The sequence below is a fragment of the Neophocaena asiaeorientalis genome, unplaced genomic scaffold (assembly GCF_003031525.2).
Source record: "Neophocaena asiaeorientalis asiaeorientalis breed wild unplaced genomic scaffold, Neophocaena_asiaeorientalis_V1.1 scaffold57, whole genome shotgun sequence".
Taxonomy (NCBI): Eukaryota; Metazoa; Chordata; class Mammalia; order Artiodactyla; family Phocoenidae; genus Neophocaena; species Neophocaena asiaeorientalis.
The window spans coordinates 2,105,712-2,129,299 of record NW_020172731.1 but is presented as its reverse complement, the minus strand read 5'-3'; the positions used below and the strand labels follow the sequence as shown (position 1 = coordinate 2,129,299).

The following is a 23,588-nucleotide window of genomic DNA, read 5'->3' as shown; positions in this document are numbered from 1 at the left end:
GATAGGAGGCTGTCTAGCACAAAATGAGCATCATTAACTAATAGCTGTTACTATTACCCACTCACTGAGCTACTAAAGTGAACTATAAGGCAGAGTCTTGCTATCTAGAATTTTTTTTGTAAAAGCTAAGATAAGCTTCAAGATAATGAGTCCTAAATACTGAATAGAAGTCAATTGTAACACACATAAAAATGCACCCCCTCCCTCCTTCTGCCCTGCATGGTAATATATTTATTAAAATGGCTTAATTTACCAAAAGGTGACACACTCCAGAAGTGTAATAAACAGGACCAAAAGTGATTCATTATGTAGAAAACAGTGACATCTTTCATAGTGACACTGCTATCCAACTATTCAGTCTGGGTTCATCACTAAAATCCACCTTTGTTGCTACTTTCACGGACAGTATTCTGGGTGAGACGCATTACAGCAAGGACCAAAGCCAGTATAGGTACTCTGAAATTCTTACGTATACAGTAGCCTCATAAGATTTTTTGCCATAGTCTTTAAATGTTCTATCAGTCTCATTTACAATGATCATTCTAATCTTTAGGAGACCACGTTTCCAAGTTACTATAATTCTACCCAACACTAATGAAGCAGTGTGTGGACCTGAAGTATGCCTAAGCTTCCATGCCCATATATATCCCAATGGGGTAAAACCACAGAGCTAACTATAATTTGCAAGAATAAAATTTTCCATGAATCAGTAAAGCCCTGAAAGCTTTCAAAGGTCTTTTCTAGAAGGTGTGATTTCTGAAGCATAGCATTCCAGTAAACTTGGAGAGTAGTGACGAAACATTCTAAAGATAAAGCCATGACATTCTGTTTCATCCCTCTGGGAAAAAAATCATCACCCTGCTGACATAATTCAAAGGAGTTATGTATTTAGTCAACTTTCTCCCATTTCTCTGGAGAGGTTTAGATGTGACCTTTCAGTTCTAACCCTGTGTGTGCAGTAGAGGACTAGAATCGCAAGGTCTGAATAGAATTAACCAGCACAAGACTCTGCTGTACTGGTTTAGCCACCGTATTAAACTCCGGAAAGCGCACTCCCTAACTGGGAGAAAGAAGCAAGAAAAAAGCCAAGGCTGGTGGATAGCAACTCACTGGCATTTGGAAAATCAGTTCCAGGAAAGGACTGGTTTAAATCAAAGTTCACAGGCTAAATGTAGTCCTATACCTTACTGTAGAAGTTTCCAAGTTCTGCTTTTCCTACTGTAAACCAAAAACAAAGTAGGAGGATGGGGGAAAAAATGGCCTTATTTCAATTCCTAAATGACTCATTCCATGGGTTTTTACTATCCCGTACATCAGATCACATTGCTGCTGTGTTTTTCATCTTCCCAAATGCAACAGGAAGGAGAATGAGAAAAAGTTTATCAGATATTCCTCTTCCATCTTTATAGTAGAGGAAACAGGAGCACCCTTGGCCCCCTGCTGAGTTCTCACTCCCCTTTTCACTCCTCTCCATTGTGAGGGGAAGGAACTGGCCACCATCACCTCAGGTGTCACCTGCATACCCCAAATCCACATCCCCTCCTCAATTCTTCTCAAAGTCCGTGACAACCACTTCTGGTCCCTGCCAGTCCACTGCTGCCACATGGACTTCCCCCCTGAACTCACCAGCCACCCTCTCCATTCCAGAGCCTTCATGTCTTTGTTACTCACAGTGACCAAGACAATGCAGCCCAAGCACCCAGTTCTCTGAAGAAGTTGGTCTGTGAGTGAAATTTGAAATATCCAGGGGCAAACTGGACTCCATATCGTTTAAGCAATCTTTCCATTAGTATGATTCTTCACAGATGGCTTTTGGAAAGAACTGATAAGCAGAGCTCAAGGCTGTAATCTTTGGCAAGAATATGAAGTACAAATATTTCATATAGAACAAGGCAGTCATATGCTTTGACAATCAACATGACCGAGATCCAATATGGTTTTCCACTCTTCCCCCAAATGAATTACCTACTATGATCCAACTGTTTTTTCCTACCACTATCTTAATCATTATATGTAACAGTTTCAAATATTGGTCATTCTAATTACTGTCTCATCATCTATATCACTATTTTACCAGCATCCAAAAGATCTGCATCCAGACTTACAGTATATACCATGTTAAACGTCTATAATTACTTAAATAGTGAAGAAAATGGTTCAATTCCTCAGCCCAATACATAAATCTAAGAAATAAGAGTTTAGGAACAGCAATCTTGAGTGCTTTGAAATTCAAATGTTACTATTTTTGCTGCCTTAGTAAATCAACACTTCAAAAATTTCACTTAAAAAAGTTTTGGTTTTTTTTCTCCTTGTTAATTAACCTAATTCTTCTTTCCCTTGAGACTCTAAAGAGCAGCTGGATTATGAAAGTTGCTGCCACTGGAGTAAAGTTTTGGGTTTGGGTTTGTTTTTGTTTTTTACATTCTGCCCCAGTAATATTTGTTGGCAAAGACTCTCAAAAACTGGCAAGAGCTATAAATTAGATATCTGAACTATTCTCCCCTATCTATACAAAAGAGCTGTCCAACTTTCCAGTACTAAAATGCCTTAATTAAAAAGACTTATGCCTTAGGGGACTAGAAAATTTGCCTCTAAGTCAGATGAACATATGGGTTATAAGTTATTAATTATACAAACTAAGGCTTTGGGATCAGATAAATTGAATTAAACCCTAAAGCTAAATGATACATAATATATCCCATATTTGTGTTGGATAGGAAAACAGTAAAATCTGAAAGTTAGGGTAATGACTTAAATGGAATCAGAAAGGCCAAGGCCCACCTTCCAGATTCATTACCAAATACTTAACTGATATTCATTGGCTCAGGAAAAACTGAAAGTCTACTGCATGAACAGATTAGTCCTCTCTATTAGTCTCTCTATTACAACCCTAGAAAGAAGAGTATACACAATGATAAAGAGATTTATGTACCAGAAAACTGTCCAAGGTTAGATAGATAAATCAAGATAGATAGATAGAATGTATAAAAACTTATACATTTACTATATACTATTCCTTAGTTGGATGCGTAACTTAAACACAAACTCCCAAATTAAGACAAACATGAGAAAATAAAGGATGGTTAATAAGGGCAAAAAGACAAATCAATGTTAGGACATTACTGCCTTTTTTTTTTTTTTTTTTTGGTAACAGATTGTAGGGTATAATGGATTTTTAAAAAATTATTTCTAGGGCTTCCCTGGTGGTGCAGTGGTTGAGAGTCCGCCTGCCGATGCAGGGGACACGGGTTCGTGCCCCAGTCCAGGAGGATCCCACATGCCACGGAGCGGCTGGGCCCGTGAGCCATGGCCGCTGGGCCTGCGCGTCCAGAGCCTGTGCTCTGCAACAGGAGAGGCCACAACAGTGAGAGGCCCGCGTACCGCAAAAAAAAAAAAAAAAATTATTTCTAGTTTAATTTCAAAAAGACATAGTGAACAACAGATCAATACAGAATAAAAATAAGTCATTATTTACCAGTTATATGACTTATCAGAAAGGGAGGAATAATAAAATAAGATGAACGAAAATTATTTTTGTTGCTTTTAGACCTCACCATAATTAATAACCCAAGATCAACAATCTTTTGGAGTATTACTTTAAGAAATTAAATATCCAAAAATCCCTTAAATCACTTAAACAATAAAGTAAAATAAAACCAACCAGAGCATGAATTTTCAATTCAATTAACACAACTGAATGACAAAGGATTAGCAAGTACCAAAGAAATGAGATCATCCTAAATTTTTAAAATATATAAAAATATTTACTATAAATGATGGAAATAAATCCAAGTATAATTATTTTAATTTAAATTGAATGCAGGAATTAGCTCAAAAAAAAAAAAAAATCCAAGTTGCTGCTTCCCAGATATACCTACAACTACTTTGAGAAAAGGAAAAGGGCATGACTCAAGATACTATTTACTTTCTTCTAATAGAACTTTCATGATATAATTCAGTCTTGAGGTTACAAATGACCTGAGATCCATTAACAAATTGCATTTACCACTTAAAAATTAAAAAGGAGTCTTTCCTGATTTAAAACACATGCACACACAAATAGATCTTAATCTCAGGCACAGCAAGAAAGAAACTGATTACTAAACCAACAAATACTATGAGTTTTAAACTCAATAAACATGAGTATTATAGTAAAAAATTTCACACCAGTTATTTCTTTTTCTGATTTAGAGATACTTTTTACATGTTAATAATTGTTTCAAGAAACTTAATACCAAATTAATTATATATAGAGAGAGATATTCCAAATATTCTTCGCACATTCAACCTATACAGAGATTTTGGCATAATGGCAAAGTCACGAAGAAAATCTACACTTTTACTGCAAAAGACATAATCTTTACTGGTGCTAAAAAGACATAATCTTTACTGGCGCTTAAACAAAGAGGTAGCTAAAAAGTGCCACCATTTCTCTCAAATGTTATCATTTACATAACACCTTAAAACACACTCTGATTTGGGAAAAAAATTATTCTTCCAAGCAGTTAAACAGATTAATCTCATCTATTTCATGGTAGCAAAATCTTCCTCAGATATTAATAACAGGCAGCAGAGTGAAGTAAGTCAGAAAGAAAAAGACAAATACCGTATGCTAACACATATATATGGAATTTAAGGGAAAAAAATGTCATGAAGAACCTAGGGGTAAGATAGGAATAAAGACGCAGACCTACTGGAGAACGGACTTGAGGATATGGGGAGGGGGAAGGGTGAGTTTTGACAGGGCGAGAGAGAGTCATGGACATATACACACTAACAAACGTAGTAAGGTAGATAGCTGGGGGGAAGCAGCCGCAAGGCACAGGGATATTAGCTCGGTGCTTTGTGACAGCCTGGAAGGGTGGGATGGGGAGAGTGGGAGGGAGGGAGACGCAAGAGGGAAGACATGGGAACATATGTATATGTATAGCTGATTCACTTTGTTATAAAGCAGAAACTAACACACCATTGTAAAGCAATTATACCCCAATAAAGATGTTTAAAAATAAATAAATAAATAAATAACAGGCAGAATTACTTGAGTTTAACCTTTCGTCACCAGAGACAATTGCTACATCACTATGCAAACATGGTGAACTCATTTTATTAGTCAAATAGTTGAATTCCATTCAAGTGCGCTTAACACAGTACTACACATTATAAATTGACCGAAATTAGAGAGATCTCCAATTGGAAATGGGGTTTAAAAAATACAATTAATGCTGATTTCAAATTATATGTTTCATTGGTGTTCTAATGAAACATACAAAGCAAATAATTTGTTTCCAGCATCTCTGAAAGATTATCTAGTCCTTTAATGTATTAAAATAGAAGTGAGAAAATACACCCCTGAAATATAGAATCAGAAGTACAGTTTGAAAAATTGAAACTGATTTGATATGTTTAATTCAGATTATGGTTAAATGGTAAGAGGACAGCTCAAGAGTTGATGAAAGTTTCAAATTAGTCACATTTGTTGAAAACACATAAACGCAGGTGGCTGTAATGTTTACACTGAGTCAGATTTTTTCAAATCTATGTATAATATAAGTCCTAAAAAATCATAAAGACTTAATTTCTTAAAACACTGCTGACTGTTGAGGAAAATCCAAATGGATTACATCTAAAATGAGGCTGTTCCTTCTCCTTGTGTAAAATACTTTTGGAATTCATAACACAAAAACTATGCACAGGAAGACATTTAGACTTGTCAATCCTTTTTTAAAATTGAGGGATTGCTGCTCTTGAAAATTTTCCCTGTATTTGCTTTGCTTTCTTCAGAGTCTTCCTTTTCTTTCAAGAGCTCTGATATAGATGTGTATCAGCTGTATATGTTAATAACTTATTTGCCTGTTCCCACAAGTGAAGAGGTGGCTTTTTTAGACAACAGCTTGATCTTTATGTTTTACTTCTGGTAGGACTCTCTAACTTTCGCCTGAAGGGCATCACACGTCTTCTTGGCATCGCCTAGAAGCATGGCTGTGTTAGGTTTGTAGAAGATTGGATTGTCCACTGCAGCATAGCCAACACCTAAGGACCTCTTCATAACAATGACCTAAGAACCAAAGATTAAGTGAGACGGTATATTTAACAGACCTGGCCAGGACTTGTTCTGCACACAAACATTGCCCTGCCCTGACTTTGAACAAAGCAGGTACCACTACTAATTCTTTACTACAAAGACTTAAAATACACAAGGAGTAGTTTTAAATGCATGTTTACTCTGTATTAACTTTAATTCTTTAAATGTGCCCGTACTCTTATATCCATTAGAGAAAAGGTCATGTTAACAATAGTATATCTCCAAGTGATAAGTGATTTTTTCTCTCAGTGCTTTTCTCTATAAAGACTATGTATAACATTTTCTAGTCAGAAAAATAAGCATCTTTCTCTGAATGGGCTAAAGAGAACAAATTTAGTGCATAAGCTTCTACTACCCATCCTAAGATAAATGTAGTTGAGTGGGAAAATGGTATGATTCTTAGTCCATTGCTTTAAAGTAAAGGATATGAGACAGAAAGGATATAAGACAAGAACCCAAAGAGCAATCTAGTGTGTCACAGAACAGAGCTAATGACTAATAGAATGCTTCCACGAAGAAAAATGAAGGCGTAAGTCCATCCATCTCTAATACTGATGTGTTCTACACATTTACAATTACACGGATTGTGGATGTTGCTGTCCTGTTGAATATCAAGTCAATTCTTCATGAAATGAAAAGCCTTTCTATGGTCTTTTAGGACACGCAGTCTATTCAAAAATGGAAGCAGAGCAAATTTATTCATGTTCCATATACCATTGATACAGTAATGTACCCTACAAACTCAAATATTGGTGATCAATGCAACTGTCCATATACACATGAAGAAGTGCATGTCATATCTACTCACTCACCACAAATACTATGTTGAAAACTCACACATTTACAATAAAGAGAGACAAACTAAAGGGAAAATATACGTTACGTTATAATGATTCTGAAAATGCAGATATGACTTGAGAGTGGTAAAGAGACTTGCCCACAGTCGGGGCAGAGGGAAATTTATAAGCGTTTGCGTTCTCTACAATCTAGCAATCAGCTTTTTCAGAAGTAATGTGCTGTAAGCAGGGCTTGCTTCCTTCCATGTTATTGTTTGGTTTTCTAAATCACCTTTCTTCTGTACACTCCATAACATACAAATTCCCTTTCAAAAAACTTAAATGAAAAAATGTGTTCATCTTCGTATGTGAAGGCAATGATACTGACTCACTGTCCTGGAGGGAAGCCATTTGCTTCACTGGACTCGGCCTGGAATTCAGCCAGACTCATCCCAAAAGCTCACAGGTCCTTTTTCAGCTGTAGTTACAGATTGTGTTAATCCATCCAGATAATCTCTTTTAGTTCTAATCGAGATCAGGGCATTCACTCAGGTTCTCTGGTGACCACAGAACTGACAGAAGCTGGATATAGAGAGCTGGACCCTAAATCTACTCTAACTCCTGAGCCTCCTAAAAGGCATCATCATTTCTCATCAAGTGACCAAGGAAAGTTCTGTGTATGTGTTTTAAGAGACCTTTAATTATTAGAATGACACACAAGTCTGAAACTTTACCTGCTTTGATTTCCAGACCTCGAGGACTGGCATGCCTGCAATAATAGAGTTGGGGTCTTCTTGAGCCGCTGAATTAACAGTGTCATTAGCTCCAATTACAAGGACCAAATCAGTGTCTACATAATAAAAGAAAATATAAAAATTAAAAGGGTCACTTTTACTTTCAGGCAAATTATGGTGACCTTACTTTATAACAACAACAACAGAAGCTAATATTTATAGGACAAATACTTGTGCTAGGCACTGTACAAAGAGCTTTATCAGAGAGGTTCAGTAACTTAGCCAATGTCACACAGCTTAAAAGCAATAGGTCCTGCATCTGAACCTGAGCACCCTGACTGGAGCTTGCATTATTATGCTTTCCTCCCCTCAATGGATCTACCTAATCTGACTTTATAGCTCTTTTATGATCCCAAAATGATCTTGCCAGTAACATTAAAGACCTGCACTCCCATAAATGGGTGCTGTATTTTGTCAAAAGCTTTTTCTGCATCTATTGAGATGATCATATGGTTTTTCTCCTTCAATTTGTTAATATGGTGTATCACATTGACTGATTTGCATATATTGAAGAATCCTTGCATTCCTGGGATAAATCCCACTTGATCATGCTGCATGATCCTTTTAACGTGTTGTTGGATTCTGTTTGCTAGTACTTTGTTGAGGATTTTTGCATCTATGTTCATCAGTGATATTGGTCTATAGTTTTCTTTCTTTGTGACATGGATAAAGAAGATGTAGCACATATATACAATGGAATATTACTCTGCCATAAAAAGAAATGAAGTTATTTGTAGGGAGGTGGATGGACCCAGAGTCTGTCATACAGAGTGAAGTAAGTCAGAAAGAGAAAAACAAATACCATATGCTAACACGTATATATGAAATCTAAAAAAAAAAAAGGTTCTGAAGAACCTAGGGGCAGGACAAGAATAAACATGCAGACGTAGAGAATGGACTTGAGGATACAGGGAGAGGGAAAGGTAAGCTGGGACGAGGTGAAAGAGTGGCATGGACATACACTACCAAATGTAAAATAGATGGCTAGTGGGAAGCAGCTACATAGCACAGGGAGATCAGCTCCGTGCTTTGTGACCACCTAGAGGGGTGGGATAGGGAGGGTGGGAGGGAGACGCAAGAGGGAGGAGATATGGGGATATATGTATATGTATAGCTGATCCACTTTGTTATACAGCAGAAACTAACATGACATTGTAAAGCAATTATACTCCAATAAAGATGTTAAAAAAAAAGATCTGCATTCCATTTTCAACTTTTAAAATGACTACTTAATATGCAATTCAATGTCTAAAAGAAAATGGTCTAAGAGTCTGTACTATATTAAAGCTGTGTCCATAATTCCTGGAACTGGCAGGTTTCACACATAATTTAGCAACAGTGAAATCTGAAAGGGGGCATAAAATTAAAATGGTCTAAATTCCCTCTTTAAGGATCATAATATAAGGGACCTTAGAACTCTGCCAAAAATGCCACGTGAATCTAGACATACACACAATTTCATTATTTTTCTCTAATAAACAGTACTTTTTAAGTTTACAGTGGATACGTGCCAGAGGGAACTGGTTTAATTTTAACAAACATGATCTTGGGCCAAACGTCATTAGCATTCAACATCTACCCAGTGACAGCCACAAAGTCCAACACCTTATCTAGTGAAGTCCTAGTACTTTAAAGAAAACAGAAAACTACTTACTGACCATGAGGTGGTACAACTGAAAACCAGTAAAATCTCAGACACTGGCAAGAATCAGACCCTAAATCATCAGCAGAAGCAATTTTATAAAGGAGGAACCTGAGGTTGAGTACCTAGTTCAAGGCCACAAGCAAATGAGACTCAGGACCTGGATTCCAAAGCCAGGTCTGTTCCAAATCCCTCTGCAATGCAGTCCACTGCACTGCCTCCCAAGATTTTCCCCATCCTTCAGGTCTCCTCAGAGGGAGAAAATTACCCATGCTGCTTACAAATCTGTTGCACCTTTTTCAGTATTGTCTTTCCCTTATTTAGTTTCAACTGCATCCTTACGAGGAGCAGGTTACTCTTCATCTGACTAGTAGGTCTTCAGTAATCCCACAATTTATGCCCTAAGACTGGCATCACTCTATTCATACTAAGAACACCTAAACTTCACCATTATCCCCATCACTTACCTGGGAAATCATGGTTGATCTCATCCATCTCCAACACAATATCATATGGCACCCCAGCCTCAGCCAGCAGCACATTAAGCTGACCAGGCATCCGGCCTGCAACTGGGTGAATTCCAAACCTAGACAGGAAACAAATGAACAGCTGGCCTTACTTGATGGGCCGAAACGTACAGAGACCCCAATATCACCTCCAAATCTGCACACTTTGTTCTTGGCATCTCTGCTTCTCCCGGTACTATCTGATCTCTACAAGCAGGAATAGAATCCGTCTAGATATACGGTCAATCTACAGATGGTAAGGTTTGGAGATTCAAGATCTCAGTATATACAAACTGTAACTCCTCTCAAAAAAATAAGTGTGACTTTAGAACCTGACTCTTCCATATATGCTTTAAGTTCAATGAACTCCCAACAACATTAATAATATCACCTTACATTTAATAAGCATTATGTTCTCTCATGATACTTCATAATTTTTGAATCTTTTTGAAGTCAGCCTGGAATTAAACGTTTGCCATGAAAAACACTGTCATGCACATAAGTTAAAGGCCTATTTGCAGCAAGTAATATGCAGCATTATTCCACATCATAGAAGAAATGTGATAGTAACACGCTGGAGTGTTTAAAAGGCAGAGTAATACGCAAATCAGATATCTGCTCTTTTATTAAGGCCAAAGAAACTGAAACATCAAGCAATTTCGTTCAGCCACAGCCATAATGGGATCTCTGAAGTCATGTAATCCAACCTCTTGCCCACAGTATTGATCTCTGTCTCCTCAGCACTGGGCACAGTCCGTAGCACACAGGAAGGACCAAATAAAAAGTGAGTGAGTGAGTGAATGAATGAATGAATCCAGTGAAGATATGCATTTTATATTACCTCTAGGCAGGGATCCATCCAACCTCAGCTTAAATACCTTCAGTGACCAGAAACTAACTCCACTCTAGCTCTATTCCATTACTAGAAAATCCCAATAACTATATATATATATGTGCATAAACACACACACATATATATATATATATATATATATCATGTCACACACACACACGCTCATTATATTAAACCAAAAAGAACCCCCAACTCATTGCTTTCCAAGGTCTGTAGTCTGAGGGTCTACTCCCTCTTTCACATGTGGATTCCTCTGAGCTAACCTAGGATGCCTATTAAGCAAAACATCTTCAGTTCTTTCAACTGTTCAATGACTGACAGGACTTCTAGACTCACTGCTGTCCTAGTCACCTGTTCCTATATTGTCACAGTCCAGCTCAAACCTCAGTCCCCCACCGTAAATACAATATGCTGGATGTGATCTAGATGCACAAGGCACAGCAAGAAAGTCATACCCTCAGGCCCCTTTCAGAAGCCTAGGTCTGTAACAGCTCCCACACCACACTGCTGGTTTTTATCACTGACAGTTATGTAAGATGCCCTATTGGAACTCTACTCAGCGCTCTGTGGTGACCTAATTGGGAAAGAAATCCAAGGAAGAGGGGATATATGTATACGTGTGGCTGACTCACTTTGCTGTACAGCAGAAACTAACACACCATTGTAAAGCAGTTGTACTCCAAAAAAAAAAAAAGATGCCCAGTTACTTTTCACAGGAACTGCTGCCAAGCCAGACCTCCCCACTCGTAACACAGTCCTTGTTAGGAACAGATTAAAAAAGTATAGGAATTGACCCCTCCCAAAAGCAGACCTGAAAAGAGCTATAAAATGGCTGTTTATATTGTCCAAATAACTGATATATGGTTTTCTACATCTTTGAATGAAGATAATGAAGACAATCTGATAATGAAGAGCCTGAATTACTGGGGAGCTTGTAATTGGAAAACAAGGTATCAAATGAAAACAAGGTATCAAGGTATCAAATCTCTTTAATCAATTTTTTTTTTTTTTGGCCGCATTGGGTCTTCATTGCTACGTGTGGGCTTTCTCTAGTTGCGGCGAGCTGGGGCTACTACTCTTCATTGCGGTGTGCGGGCTTCTCATTGCAGTGGCTACTCTTGTTGCAGAGCACGGGCTCTAGGCACAAGGGCTTCAGTAAATGCAGCACGTGGGCTCAGTAGTTGTGGCACGCAGGCCCTAGAGAGCGCAGGCTTCAGTAACTGTGGTGCCTGGGCTCAGTAGTTGTGGCTCACGGGCTCTAGAGCGCAGGCTCAGTAGTTGTGGTGCACAGGCTTAGCTGCTCCACGGCATGTGGGATCTTCCCGGACCAGGGATCAAACCCGTGTCCCTTGCACTGGTAGGCAGATTCTTAACTACTGCACCATCAGGGAAGTCCCTCAAATTCTCTTTTATATAATCTTCATTCTGGGACCGCTGAAAGTTCCTAAATAATCAACTTATGTTTAAAAAAACAGAAACTCAGGGCTAAAAGGAAACAAAACCGTTATCTCTAGGTGGTTGTACAACAGATAATCATTTTACTTCTCCTCTATTTAAAAATGTTTTCCAAATTTTCTATGAGAATGAACAACTTTATGGTGGGAAAAAATTAACTTCATTTAAAATAAATTAATACTTCATGCTTTTATATTGTGATATAATTTACAAATTTCTTATATATTATTTCATTCTATCCCTAATCATCTTTAATAATCTCCATCAAGAATTAGAATTTAGAGCAGCTGATTCAAATCCAGGACTTAGTTAAATAAACTGGGCTTTAGAGCTACATTCCTGTACCTTAAAAAAAGAAGAGAGCAAGAATATATATAAGAGGGGCTGCCGCCATATATTTTGGCACAATGACTAATACTGACTCTTTGAGATGTGCTATACAATTTGCACAACTTTTCTAGTATAGCTAACCTGTAAGTCAAACTCGGGTCTTTCTGCCTCAAGAGTCTTTTCACTACTATACAATATAGGCAGTATAGTCAAGCATTTAAGAGGTATTTTTGTTTAGTTAGTAGCTCAAGTTAACTAGTTACATGATGTTCAGTAAGTTACTTAATAGCTCCCTCTCTCTCAATTTTCCCATAGAGTACTAACGAGCTGTTATTACAAGCCCACATCATGCCAAGGGCTATATTAAACTCTGTAGAAGAGGTTTGAGAAATACCTATTTATCTCTGCTTGAATGGGTGAAATAAGGAATTCTAAGAATCCAATTTACAGTGTTGAGAAAAACCGAGCAGCACCCAGAAAGTTTCAAACAATACTATAAGCTATAATTTTTTTTAAATTTAATTAAGTATTTGCATGGACATAGGAGAAAAAAATGTCTCTTAGTACACAAAGTACCTGCAACAATGCAAAACATTTACCAGCACCTCTTAAATGCTGGGGAAGTAGGTTCTGAAAAATTACTAGGGGTAGGAGGTAGAATGAACTGTATAGAATGGACTATTAATAATCTAAGACATTTAAAAATTTTTTATTGGAGCATAGTTGATTTACAATGTTGTGTTAGTTTCTGCTGTACAGCAAAGTTTATCAGTTATACATATATATATCTATTCTTTTTTATTTTTTTATTTATATTTATTTTTGGCTGTGTTGGGTCTTCGTTGCTGCGTGCAGGCTTTCTCTAGTTGCGGTGAGTGGGAGCTACTCTTCATTGCAGTGTGCAGCCTTCTCATTGCGGTAGCTTCTCTTGTCGCTGAGCACGGGCTCTAGGTGCAGGGGCTTCAGTAGTTGTGGCACACGGGCTCAGCAGTTGTGGCTCACGGGCTCTAGAGCACAGGCTCAGTAGTTCGGTGCACGGGCTTAGCTGCTCCGTGGCATGTGGGATCTTCCTGGACCAGGGCTCGAACCCGTGTCCCCTGCACTGGCAGGCAGATTCTTAACCACTGTGCCACCAGGGCAGTCCCTCCACTCTTTTTTAGATTCTTTCCGCAAACAGGCCATTACAGAGTACTGAGTAGAGTTCCCTGTGCTGTACAGTACGTCCTTATTAGTTATCTATTTTCTATATAGTGGTGTGTATATGTAAGACTCTTTTAAAAGGCATTTATCATCTCTTCCCTCAGTGGGCTACCTACAGTTTTATTTTTTTTATTGAAGTATAGTTGATTTACTACTTTATTTTGGTGAGAATAAAATTAATACATAAAATTAATCATTTTTTGGAAATGTAACAGTTCAACAGTTGAGTAAAAATTTTTAAATATTCTCTAAAAACAAGATTTTTTTTTTGGCTAGACACTGCTATCCTAATGTCATTGTCTGTTCCAAACCAGGGTTTTTAATCACTCCTGAAAACAAAAGAAATGAGGCAAAATACTGACAATTCACGTTCATACTCTCCGTGTAGTTAACACAAACTATATTCAGCACTACTGCAGCTATTTTCAAACTGCCTCAAGCATCTGAGGAAAATGCTTTTTTGGAAAGAAAGCATTTCCAAAATGTTACACAGACTCTTGAGTTGAGATGTCTACTTTAAAATTTTAATACCTTTACAATGGCAATAAGATAAAACATTTGAAAAAAAAATTTCTCCAGGCACCAAACTGTACGCTCATTAAATGGAAGTTATTAACACTAACCCTCAATCCTGAACATGAATGTCATTTTAATATTTTAACAATAATATAGAATTTTAACCGTATGCTAACACATATATATGGAATTTAAGGGAAAAAAATGTCATGAAGAACCTAGGGGTAAGACAGGAATAAAGACGCAGACCTACTGGAGAACGGACTTGAGGAAATTGGGAGGGGGAAGGGTGAGTTTTGACAGGGCGAGAGAGAGTCATGGACATATACACACTAACAAACGTAGTAAGGTAGATAGCTGGGGGGAAGCAGCCGCAAGGCACAGGGATATTAGCTCGGTGCTTTGTGACAGCCTGGAAGGGTGGGATGGGGAGAGTGGGAGGGAGGGAGACGCAAGAGGGAAGACATGGGAACATATGTATATGTATAGCTGATTCACTTTGTTATAAAGCAGAAACTAACACACCATTGTAAAGCAATTATACCCGAATAAAGATGTTTAAAAAAAAAAAAATAATATAGAATTTTAAGCATGAATATAAAAAAGAGAAAAATGCAGTATATTGAAATAACCAAAATATACTCCTAAGCCTGCTGATTACATGAATGTAGAAAAAGAAAAGGCATGATGAATGAAGTTTCAGAGGTGCTTGATTTTGTAAACAAGCATCACAGTCTCCAGTTCAGGACTTTTAAACCTTTCTTCAATGATGGGGAGGGATGAACAATCCCTTAGGTTCACAGGGAATAACAGAAGCAGTAAGAAAAAGACAATAACAGACTCAGAGAAGGTAAAGCTCACTAACATGTAATAAACAATTGAATTGTAAAAAAGAGGAAAGACTGAATTTGTGTAATCCTTACAAAAAGTGAGAAAGAAGGCAGAGCACAAAGCAAACTAAATGCGCATGAAAGAATGACATGGACTTGGGTCTTTAAAGGCACGTATGACACTAAGGTGTATAAAGAAAGTAATTTGAACATCAAAATAAATAAGGATAGGGCTTCCCTGGTGGCGCAGTGGTTGAGAGTCCACCTGCCGATGCAGGGGACGCAGGTTCGTGCCCCGGTCCGGGAAGATCCCACATGCCGCGCAGCGGCTGGGTCCGTGAGCCATGGATGCTGAGCCTGCGCGTCCAGAGCCTGCACTGTGCAACAGGAGGGGCCACAGCAGTGAGAGGCCCGCGTACGGCCATAAATAAATAAATTTTAAATAAATAAATACGGATAGTCATGGATTATAACCCACTGTGGAAAGTGGGAATTCATGAGTCAAGACCGATAACAGATTCATAAGTCAATAAGGAAAGGATGAAAGGAAGGAAGGGAGGGTGGGAACACTCTCCCCTATAGTGGTGGACCATCAACTGATAAATGTAGTGGGGTTATAAAATCACCATTTTGCCAATATCATAATAAAGTTTGGTTCAGATAAAAACCAGCAGCACATGCTCAGTCTAAGGAGTAAAGCTTGAATGAGGAGCAGGATTTTGCAAGGTCTTAAAGAGAGCTCAACAGAGAAAGAAAAAAAATCAGTAAAGACTTTCAGTGCTTTCTCTGACAGCTACTTTATTGAAATTGATCAACAATAAGTAGTTATTAGAACATCTGGATACTTTGCTCAATGGGCATTTGGTTAAGTGGGCAGAGTCCGTATTTCTTTTTCTCCCCAGCTAACAGTTCCTTATAATACCTAATAAAATAAATTACCAAGATTAACCAAATCTCAGCCAAGAAGAACTTAAATTGAAACTAATTTTTTATGTATTTTAAGGCACTGTTTGGTATACACAAAATATTTAGTGTACAGAATATTTTAACTTTATGTTCTTTAAATATCAAGTGGGAGCAACAGCCAGCTCTACCCACCACGAGCCCCTCCCATCAGGAAACTGGCACAAGCCTCTTAGAGAGCCTCAGCCACCAGAGGGCAGACAGCAGAAGCAAGAAGAACTACAATCCTGCAGCCTGTGGAACAAAAACCACATTCACAGAAAGATAGACAAGATGAAAAGGCAGAGGGCTATGTACCAGATGAAGGAACAAGATAAAACCCCAGAAAAACAACTAAATGAAGTGGAGATGGGCAACCTTCCAGAAAAAGAATTCAGAATAATGATAGTGAAGATGATCCAGGACCTCGGAAAAAGAATGGAGGCAAAGATCGGGAAGATGCAAGAAATGTTTAACAAAGACCTAGAAGAATTAAAGAACAAACAAACAGAGGTGAACAGCACAATAACTGAAATGAAAATTACACTAAAAGGAATCAGTGGCAGAATAACTGAGGCAGAAGAACGGATAAGTAACGTGGAAGACAGAATGGTGGAATTCACTGCTGCGGCACAGAATAAAGAAAAAAGAATGAAAAGAAATGAAGACAGCCTAAAAAACCTCTGGGACAACATTAAACGCAACAACATTTGCATTATGGGGGTCCCAGAAGGAGAAGAGAGACAGGAAGGACCTGAGAAAATATTTGAAGAGATTATAATCGAAAACTTTCCTAACATGGGAAAGGAACTAGCCACCCAAGTCCAGGAAGCACAGAGAGTTCCATACAGGATAAACCCAAGGAGAAACATGCCGAGACACATAGTAATCAAATTGGCAAAAATTAAAAACAAAGAAAAATTATTGAAAGCAGCAAGGGAAAAATGACAAATACCATACAAGGGAACTCCCATAAGGTTAACAGCTGATTTCTCAGCAGAAACTCTACAAGCCAGAAGGGAGTGGCAGGACATATTTAAAGTGATGAAAGGGAAGAACCTACAACCAAGATTACTCTACCCATCAAGGATCTCATTCAGATTCGAGGGAGAAATCAAAAGCTTTACAGACAAGCAAAAGCTAAGAGAATTCAACACCACCAAACCAGCTCTACAACAAATGCGAAAGGAACTTCTCTAAGTGGGAAACACAAGAAAAGAAAAGGACCTACAAAAGCAAACACAAAACAATTAAATATCAAGTGGAAGAACTAGAGGCACAAAGAATGTGCCCCATCAAAAGCAGAGATTCGGGCTTCCCTGGTGGCGCGGTGGTTGAGAGTCCGCCTGCCGATGCAGGGGACACGGGTTCGTGCCCCGGTCCGGGAAGATCCCACATGCCGCGGAGCGGCTGGGCCCGTGAGCCATGGCCTCTGAGCCTGCGCGTCCGGAGCCTGTGCTCCGCAACGGGAGAGGCCACAACAGTAAGAGGCCTGCATACTGCAAAAAAAAAAAAAAAAAAGCAGAGATTCTATAATTAAATTCAGGGACCCTCATGTGTCATTATTTTTTAATAATGATGAAACAAAATAATTTCCAAAAGAACACATCTTAAAGTCAAAAATTTTAGTTTGAAAAGGTCATTTCACATTATGGAGGTTCTTAGTAATATAGTTAACATATCAAATTGCATTAATCAGCTGATTTGTATTCAAAGTTAATGCCAATCTGTATTTCAACTGTCAACTTCAAGTCAACATTCAAAATTAATGCGGGGTTGTTTTCGCACATCAGGAAAAGGTACTCTATCTTCTACCACTGACTAGATCCAATGATAAAACTAAATAACTAGATTTAGTTCAGGGAGTTGCAGCTTAAAAGGATCAGAGGGCACTTGGATAAGTTTCCAGAGAAACACAAAATACCTAACAACTTAGAAAATAACATGCTCTAAGTGAAAAAAGATAAACTGGCTAGAAAAAGAAAAGCAAAACTGATTTTCAAGCAGACCAAATAAAACAGAAGTTGACCAAATATTCCTCATTTTCATTAAACAGAAGAAAAGAAAATAGTCTTCAAACGCAAGAGAAAGAGTTGCAATTAACTTAAAAAAACTACTTTCTGTCAACAATTAGAACAAATTTCCTAGTTAGGGAAAGTTTCAGGCTTTTCTGTGGATCCGGCAGAGACAGGTTCATTTATCTGAGCTGACATACAAACCACCAATTCAGGACAAAATGGATTCAAGGGGATTTCACAAATAAATGTAAAGGATGGTTGGCTGGCAGTGGACATAGTCAAGGCAGTTATGATAGCTGAGACAGCTCTTCATTCATGGGAGGAGGAGGGATAAAAACTACTAGTAAGAGAGAGCAGCAGCTTTGGTGGAACTGAGGATTCCCAGAACAACTGCAAGACATTGCTCTACCTCAGTCCTATACTACTAACTGCAGTGAATGTGCTCTCTTGAGATCTTCATAGTAATTCTTGGACACCAAAAATTTCTCCTAGGGCTTCCCTGGTGGCGCAGTGGTTGAGAGTCCGCCTGCCGATGCAGGGGACACGGGTTCGTGCCCCGGTCCGGGAAGATCCCACATGCCACAGAGCGGCTGGGCCCGTGAGCCTCGTCCACTGAGCCTGCGCGTCCGGAGCCTGTGCTCCGCAACGGGAGAGGCCACAGCAGTGAGAGGCCCGCGTACCGCAAAAACTAAATAAATAAATAAAATTTAAAAAAAAAATTTCTCCTAATCTCCCAATCCTTCTGAGCATCAACAAGTGCTTCCTGTTTCCCCCAGGTCCCTTCCTCTCCCAAAAACCTGATTGGTGAGGCTTAAGAAAGACTAAGAGTCACTGTGCTACATGACATTTAAGGTCTGTACTAGCTTCCTATTGCTGATATAGCAAATCACCACAATTGTAGTAGCTTAAAACAACACAAATTGATTATAGAGGTCTGACATCCAAAATCAGTTTCTCTGTGCTAAAAAATCAAGGTGTTGGCAGGGCTGCACTTCTCTCAGAGGCTCTAGGAGAAAATCCGTCCCTTGCCTTTTCCAGCTTCTGGAGGCCCCCATTCCGTGGCTTGAGGCTACATCTCTCTGACCTCTGCTTCCATTGTCACACCTCCTTCTCTGACTCTGACCCTCCTTCCTCGCTCTTGTAAGAACCCTAGTGATTACATGGGCCCACCCAAATAATTCAGAATCATCTCTCCAGCTCAGAATCTTCACTGAATCTACAAAGTTTCTTTTGCCATATAAGGTAACATATTCACAGGTTTGGGGGTTTCGGAGGTGGGTATCTTAAGGGCCATTATTCAGCCTACCGCAAACTCCCTTTCCAGTCCTAAAATTCCATGAACTAGAGATTCTAATTTAGCTGAGTAAACCAATACACACTTTGTGGTTTACTTTTGTATTTCAATTCTGTATCCCTCCTTGATTCCAGTAATTTTAAAAAATGTTTAATTTATTTGTTTTTAATGCTGCCTTTGCTTATCTTTAAATTATTCCATCTGGCAATCATCTTTATGCTTTAACTGAGGTGTCTTGGTCCAAATTAGAAATTAAAGACCTCCAAGTGTATTTTTTATTATTGTAATATTTGATTAGCTGCAGACTGCGTGAAGACAATGTTTCTGTTGAGCTAGTTGTGAAGGGTAAACAATCATGAAGCTAACTAACATGTTATGCTGAATATCCCAAAGGACAGATCACTTTATATCTGTTTGCATAATAATTTGTTATAGTAAACTTTAAGAATCTAAAGTTGGAAAGGAACACATGCCAGGCTATTCCAAGAGAATGCCAATGTTTTGAGAGAAATGACAGAACACACTAAATTTGGAGAAATATATATGTGCAGGCTGATGAGTCCATGTGAATTTACAACAATTCTGGCTCATGCAACTGGCTAATCTTCAAAGTATGGATTAAAGTTAATTATATCGGACATTGGTTGCCCATGACCAGCAACTGCCAGGAACTAAGGGCCAAAGCTCATCAACATTCTGTCACCACATAAAGAATATCCAGAATTCCAAAGTGCAAAGCCTACCAGCCTTTTGGTTCTTCCCCATGAACCATGAAAATTATCTTTATTGTATACATGCTTCACAAAACAGGATCAGCTGTCCTTGTCCATAACGTAATGCTACAGAAGGGGAATAACTACTAAAACGCGATCACAGAAAAATCCTCCATGCTCCCAGAACTCTTTCTTTATGCTCCTCCTCTTTACGATGCACTGCAGCATAGGAACTGGCTGAAGACTGTGCTCTCCAAACTGGGAGCAACTTGAGAATAGGAACTGTGTCTTATTTATCAGTTCCCACAGTACCTGGCACTCTATTAGAGCGACTCAAATAAAAGGAGGGAAGGAAAGGGCTTTTTTTTTTTTTTTTTGCGGTACGCGGGCCTCTCACTGTTGTGGCCTCTCCCGTTGCAGAGCACAGGCTCCGGACGCGCAGGCTCAGCGGCCATGGCTCACGGGCCCAGCCGCTCCGCGTCATGTGGGATCTTCCGGGACCGGGGCACAAACCCGCGTCCCCTGCATCGGCAGGCGGACTCTCAACCACTGCGCCACCAGGGAAGCCCAGGAAGGGTTTTAAGGAACATAGTGTGCCCAACAAAGTACACTGACTCAAACTTTCTATCATCTCTTTTTAGAGAAAGATTTCAGGGAAGTAGTAAAGAGTAGCAGTTAAAAGCTCTAGAGTGCCACTGCCTGCATTCAAAACATTTGGACAGTTTACCCGTGTGCCTCACTTTCCTCATGTGTACAATGGGATTCATAATAAAGCCTCTTCAGAGGATTATTGTGAGATTTAAAGGAGACAGTTCATGTAAAGAGCTTTTTATACTTTAGACCAATGCCTGGCATACATAAGCCCTTAATAAATGTAACCTGAAACTATAATAGTCTATTGAAATACATTTTGTGATATAAATGCTCATCTGTATTGCTCAAAAAACTGCACATTTTTAATGATCATTTACATTTAAAAAAAAACACAAATTTTTACACTAAAACAAATGTGGTTTGTTATCAACATTTCTGAATTAATTTTCTAATTTTTAGCTTGAAATCCCACTAAGTATCAATATGGTCCAATGAAAGCCAGAAATTCTTTGTACTTGTAACTACACAAAAAAAACTAGAGAAATTATATTGTCAATATAGACTGAGGCCAATAACTGCCAACAGCGCACACATTGGCAACTTGGTCGTAGTTAATATTCAAGTGTCGAATAGTGTCAGATTTCAAAAGGCCACATTTAACCCTTCTATAGATACTATTAAGGCAAAAAAGTACTGTTTCCTAGATTGGTTCAAGAAGGCGGAGTAGGAGAACGTGCTCTCACTCCCTCTTGCGAGAGCACCAGAATCACAACTAACTGCTGAACCACTCATCAAAAGGAAGACACTGGAACTCACCAAAAAAGATACCTCACATACAAAGACAAAGGAGAAGCCACAATGAGATGGTGGGGGGGCGCAATCACAGTAAAATCAAATGCTGTAACTGCTGGGTGGGTGACTCACAGACTGGAGAACACTTACACCTCAGAAGTCCACCCACTGAAGGTTCTGAGCCCCACATCAGGCTTCCCAACCTGGGAGTCCAGCAACAGGAGGAGGAATTCCCAGAGAATCAGCCTTTGAAGGCTAGCAGTATTTGACTGCAGAACTTGGACAGGACTGGGGGGAGCAGACACTCCACTCTTGGAGGGCACACACAAAGTAGTATGTGCATTGGGACCCAGGGGAAGGAGCAGTGACCCCATAGGAGACTGAACCAGACCTACCTGCTAGTGTTGGAGGGTCTCCTGCAGAGGCAGAGAGTGGCTGTGGCTCACCGTGGGACAAGGACACTGACAACAGAAGTTCTGGGAAGTACTCCTTGGCGTGGGCCCTGCCAGAGTCTGCCATTAGCCCCACCAGACAGCTGGTAGGTACCAGAGCTGGGTCGCCTCAGGCCAAACAACCAACAGGGAGGGAACCCAGCCCCACTCATCAGCAGTCAAGCGGATTAAAGTTTTACTGAGCTCCACCCACCAGAGCAACACCCAGCTCTACCCACCATCAGTCCCTCCCATCAAGAGGCTTGCACAAGCCTCTAAGACAGCCTCATCCACCAGAGGGCAGACAGCAGAACTACCATCCTGCAGCCTGTGGAACAAAAACCACGTTCACAGAAAGACAGACAAGATGAAAAGGCAGAGGACTACGTACCAAATGAAGGAATAAGATAAAACCGCAGAAAAACAACTAAATGAAGTAGAGATGGGCAACCTTCCAGAAAAAGAATTCAGAATAATGATAGTGAAGATGATCCAGGACCTCGGAAAAAGAATGGAGGCAAAGATCAAGAAGATGCAAGAAATGTTTAACAAAGATCTAGAAGAATTAAAGAACAAACCAACAGAGATGAACAATACAATAACTGAAATGAAAAATACACTAGAAGGAATCAATAGCAGAATAACTGAGGCAGAAGAACGGATAAATGACCTGGAGGACAGAATGGTGGAATTCACTGCCGAGGAACAGAATACAGAAAAAAGAATGAAAAGAAATGAAGACAGCCTAAGAGACCTCCGGGACAACATTAAATGCACCAACATTCACATTATAGGGGTCCCAGAAGGAGAAGAGAGAAAGAAAGGACGCAAGAAAATGTTTGAAGAGATTATAGTCGAAAACTTCCCTAACACGGGAAAGGAAATAGCCACCCAAGTCCAGGAAGTACAGAGAGTCCCAGGCAGGATAAACCCAAGGAGAAAGACACCGAGACACATAGAAATGAAATTGACAAAAATTAAAGACAAAGATAAATTATTAAAAGCAACAAGGGAAAAATAACATACAAGGGAACTCCCATAAGGTTAACAGCTGATTTTTCAGCAGAAACTCTACAAGCCAGAGGGGAGTGGCATGATATATACAAAGTGATAAAAGAAAAGAAACTAAAACCAAGATTACTCTACCCGGCAAAGATCTCATTCAGAGTCAATGGAGAAAATTTAAGCTTTACAGACAAGCAAAAGCTAAGAGAATTCAGCACCACCAAACCAGCTCTACAACAAATGCTAAAGGAACTTCTCTAAGTGGGAAACACAAGAGAAGGAAAGGACCTACAAAAACAAACCCAAAACAATTAAGTAAATGGTCACAGGAACATACATATCGATAATTACCTTAAATGTGAATGGATTAAATGCTCCAACCAAAAGACACAGGCTCACTGAATGGAAACAAAAACAAGACCCATCTATATGCTGTCTACAAGAGACCCACTTCAGACCCCAGAGACACATACAGACTGAAAGTGAGGGGATGGAAAGAGATATTCCATGCAAATGGAAATCAAAAGAAAGCTGGAGTAGCAATACTCATATCAGATAAAATAGACTTTAAAATAATGTTACAAGAGACAAGGAAGGACATGACATAATGATCAAGGGATCAATCCAAGAAGAAGATATAACAATTATAAATACATATGCACCCAACATAGGAGCACCTCAATACATAAGGCAAATGCTAACAGCTGTAAAAGAGGAAATCGACAGTAATACAATAATAGTGTGGGATTTTAACACCTCACTTCACCAATGGACAGATCATCCAGACAGAAAATTAATAAGGAAACAGAAGCTTT

General features: G+C 39.1%; 1 protein-coding gene across 5 annotated transcripts in view; it reads right to left on the bottom strand.

The window, feature by feature from the left end:
* Positions 1-5,083: 5,083 nt before the first annotated feature.
* The window catches only part of NNT (nicotinamide nucleotide transhydrogenase), a 93,200-nt gene continuing 74,695 nt past the window's right edge, over positions 5,084-23,588 (bottom strand). For 3 of the 5 annotated variants that reach the window (XM_024740338.1, XM_024740339.1, XM_024740337.1), the window contains exons 20-22: positions 9,762-9,880; positions 7,593-7,708; positions 5,651-6,055 (exon numbers count right to left, since the gene is read on the bottom strand). In XM_024740338.1, the coding sequence (XP_024596106.1) occupies positions 5,906-6,055; positions 7,593-7,708; positions 9,762-9,880 (385 nt within the window). In that variant the 3' untranslated portion in view covers positions 5,651-5,905. Of the gene's footprint in view, positions 6,056-7,592; positions 7,709-9,761; positions 9,881-23,588 lie in introns of all 5 variants that reach the window. The other 2 variants (XM_024740336.1, XM_024740340.1) reach the window with 2 other exon arrangements.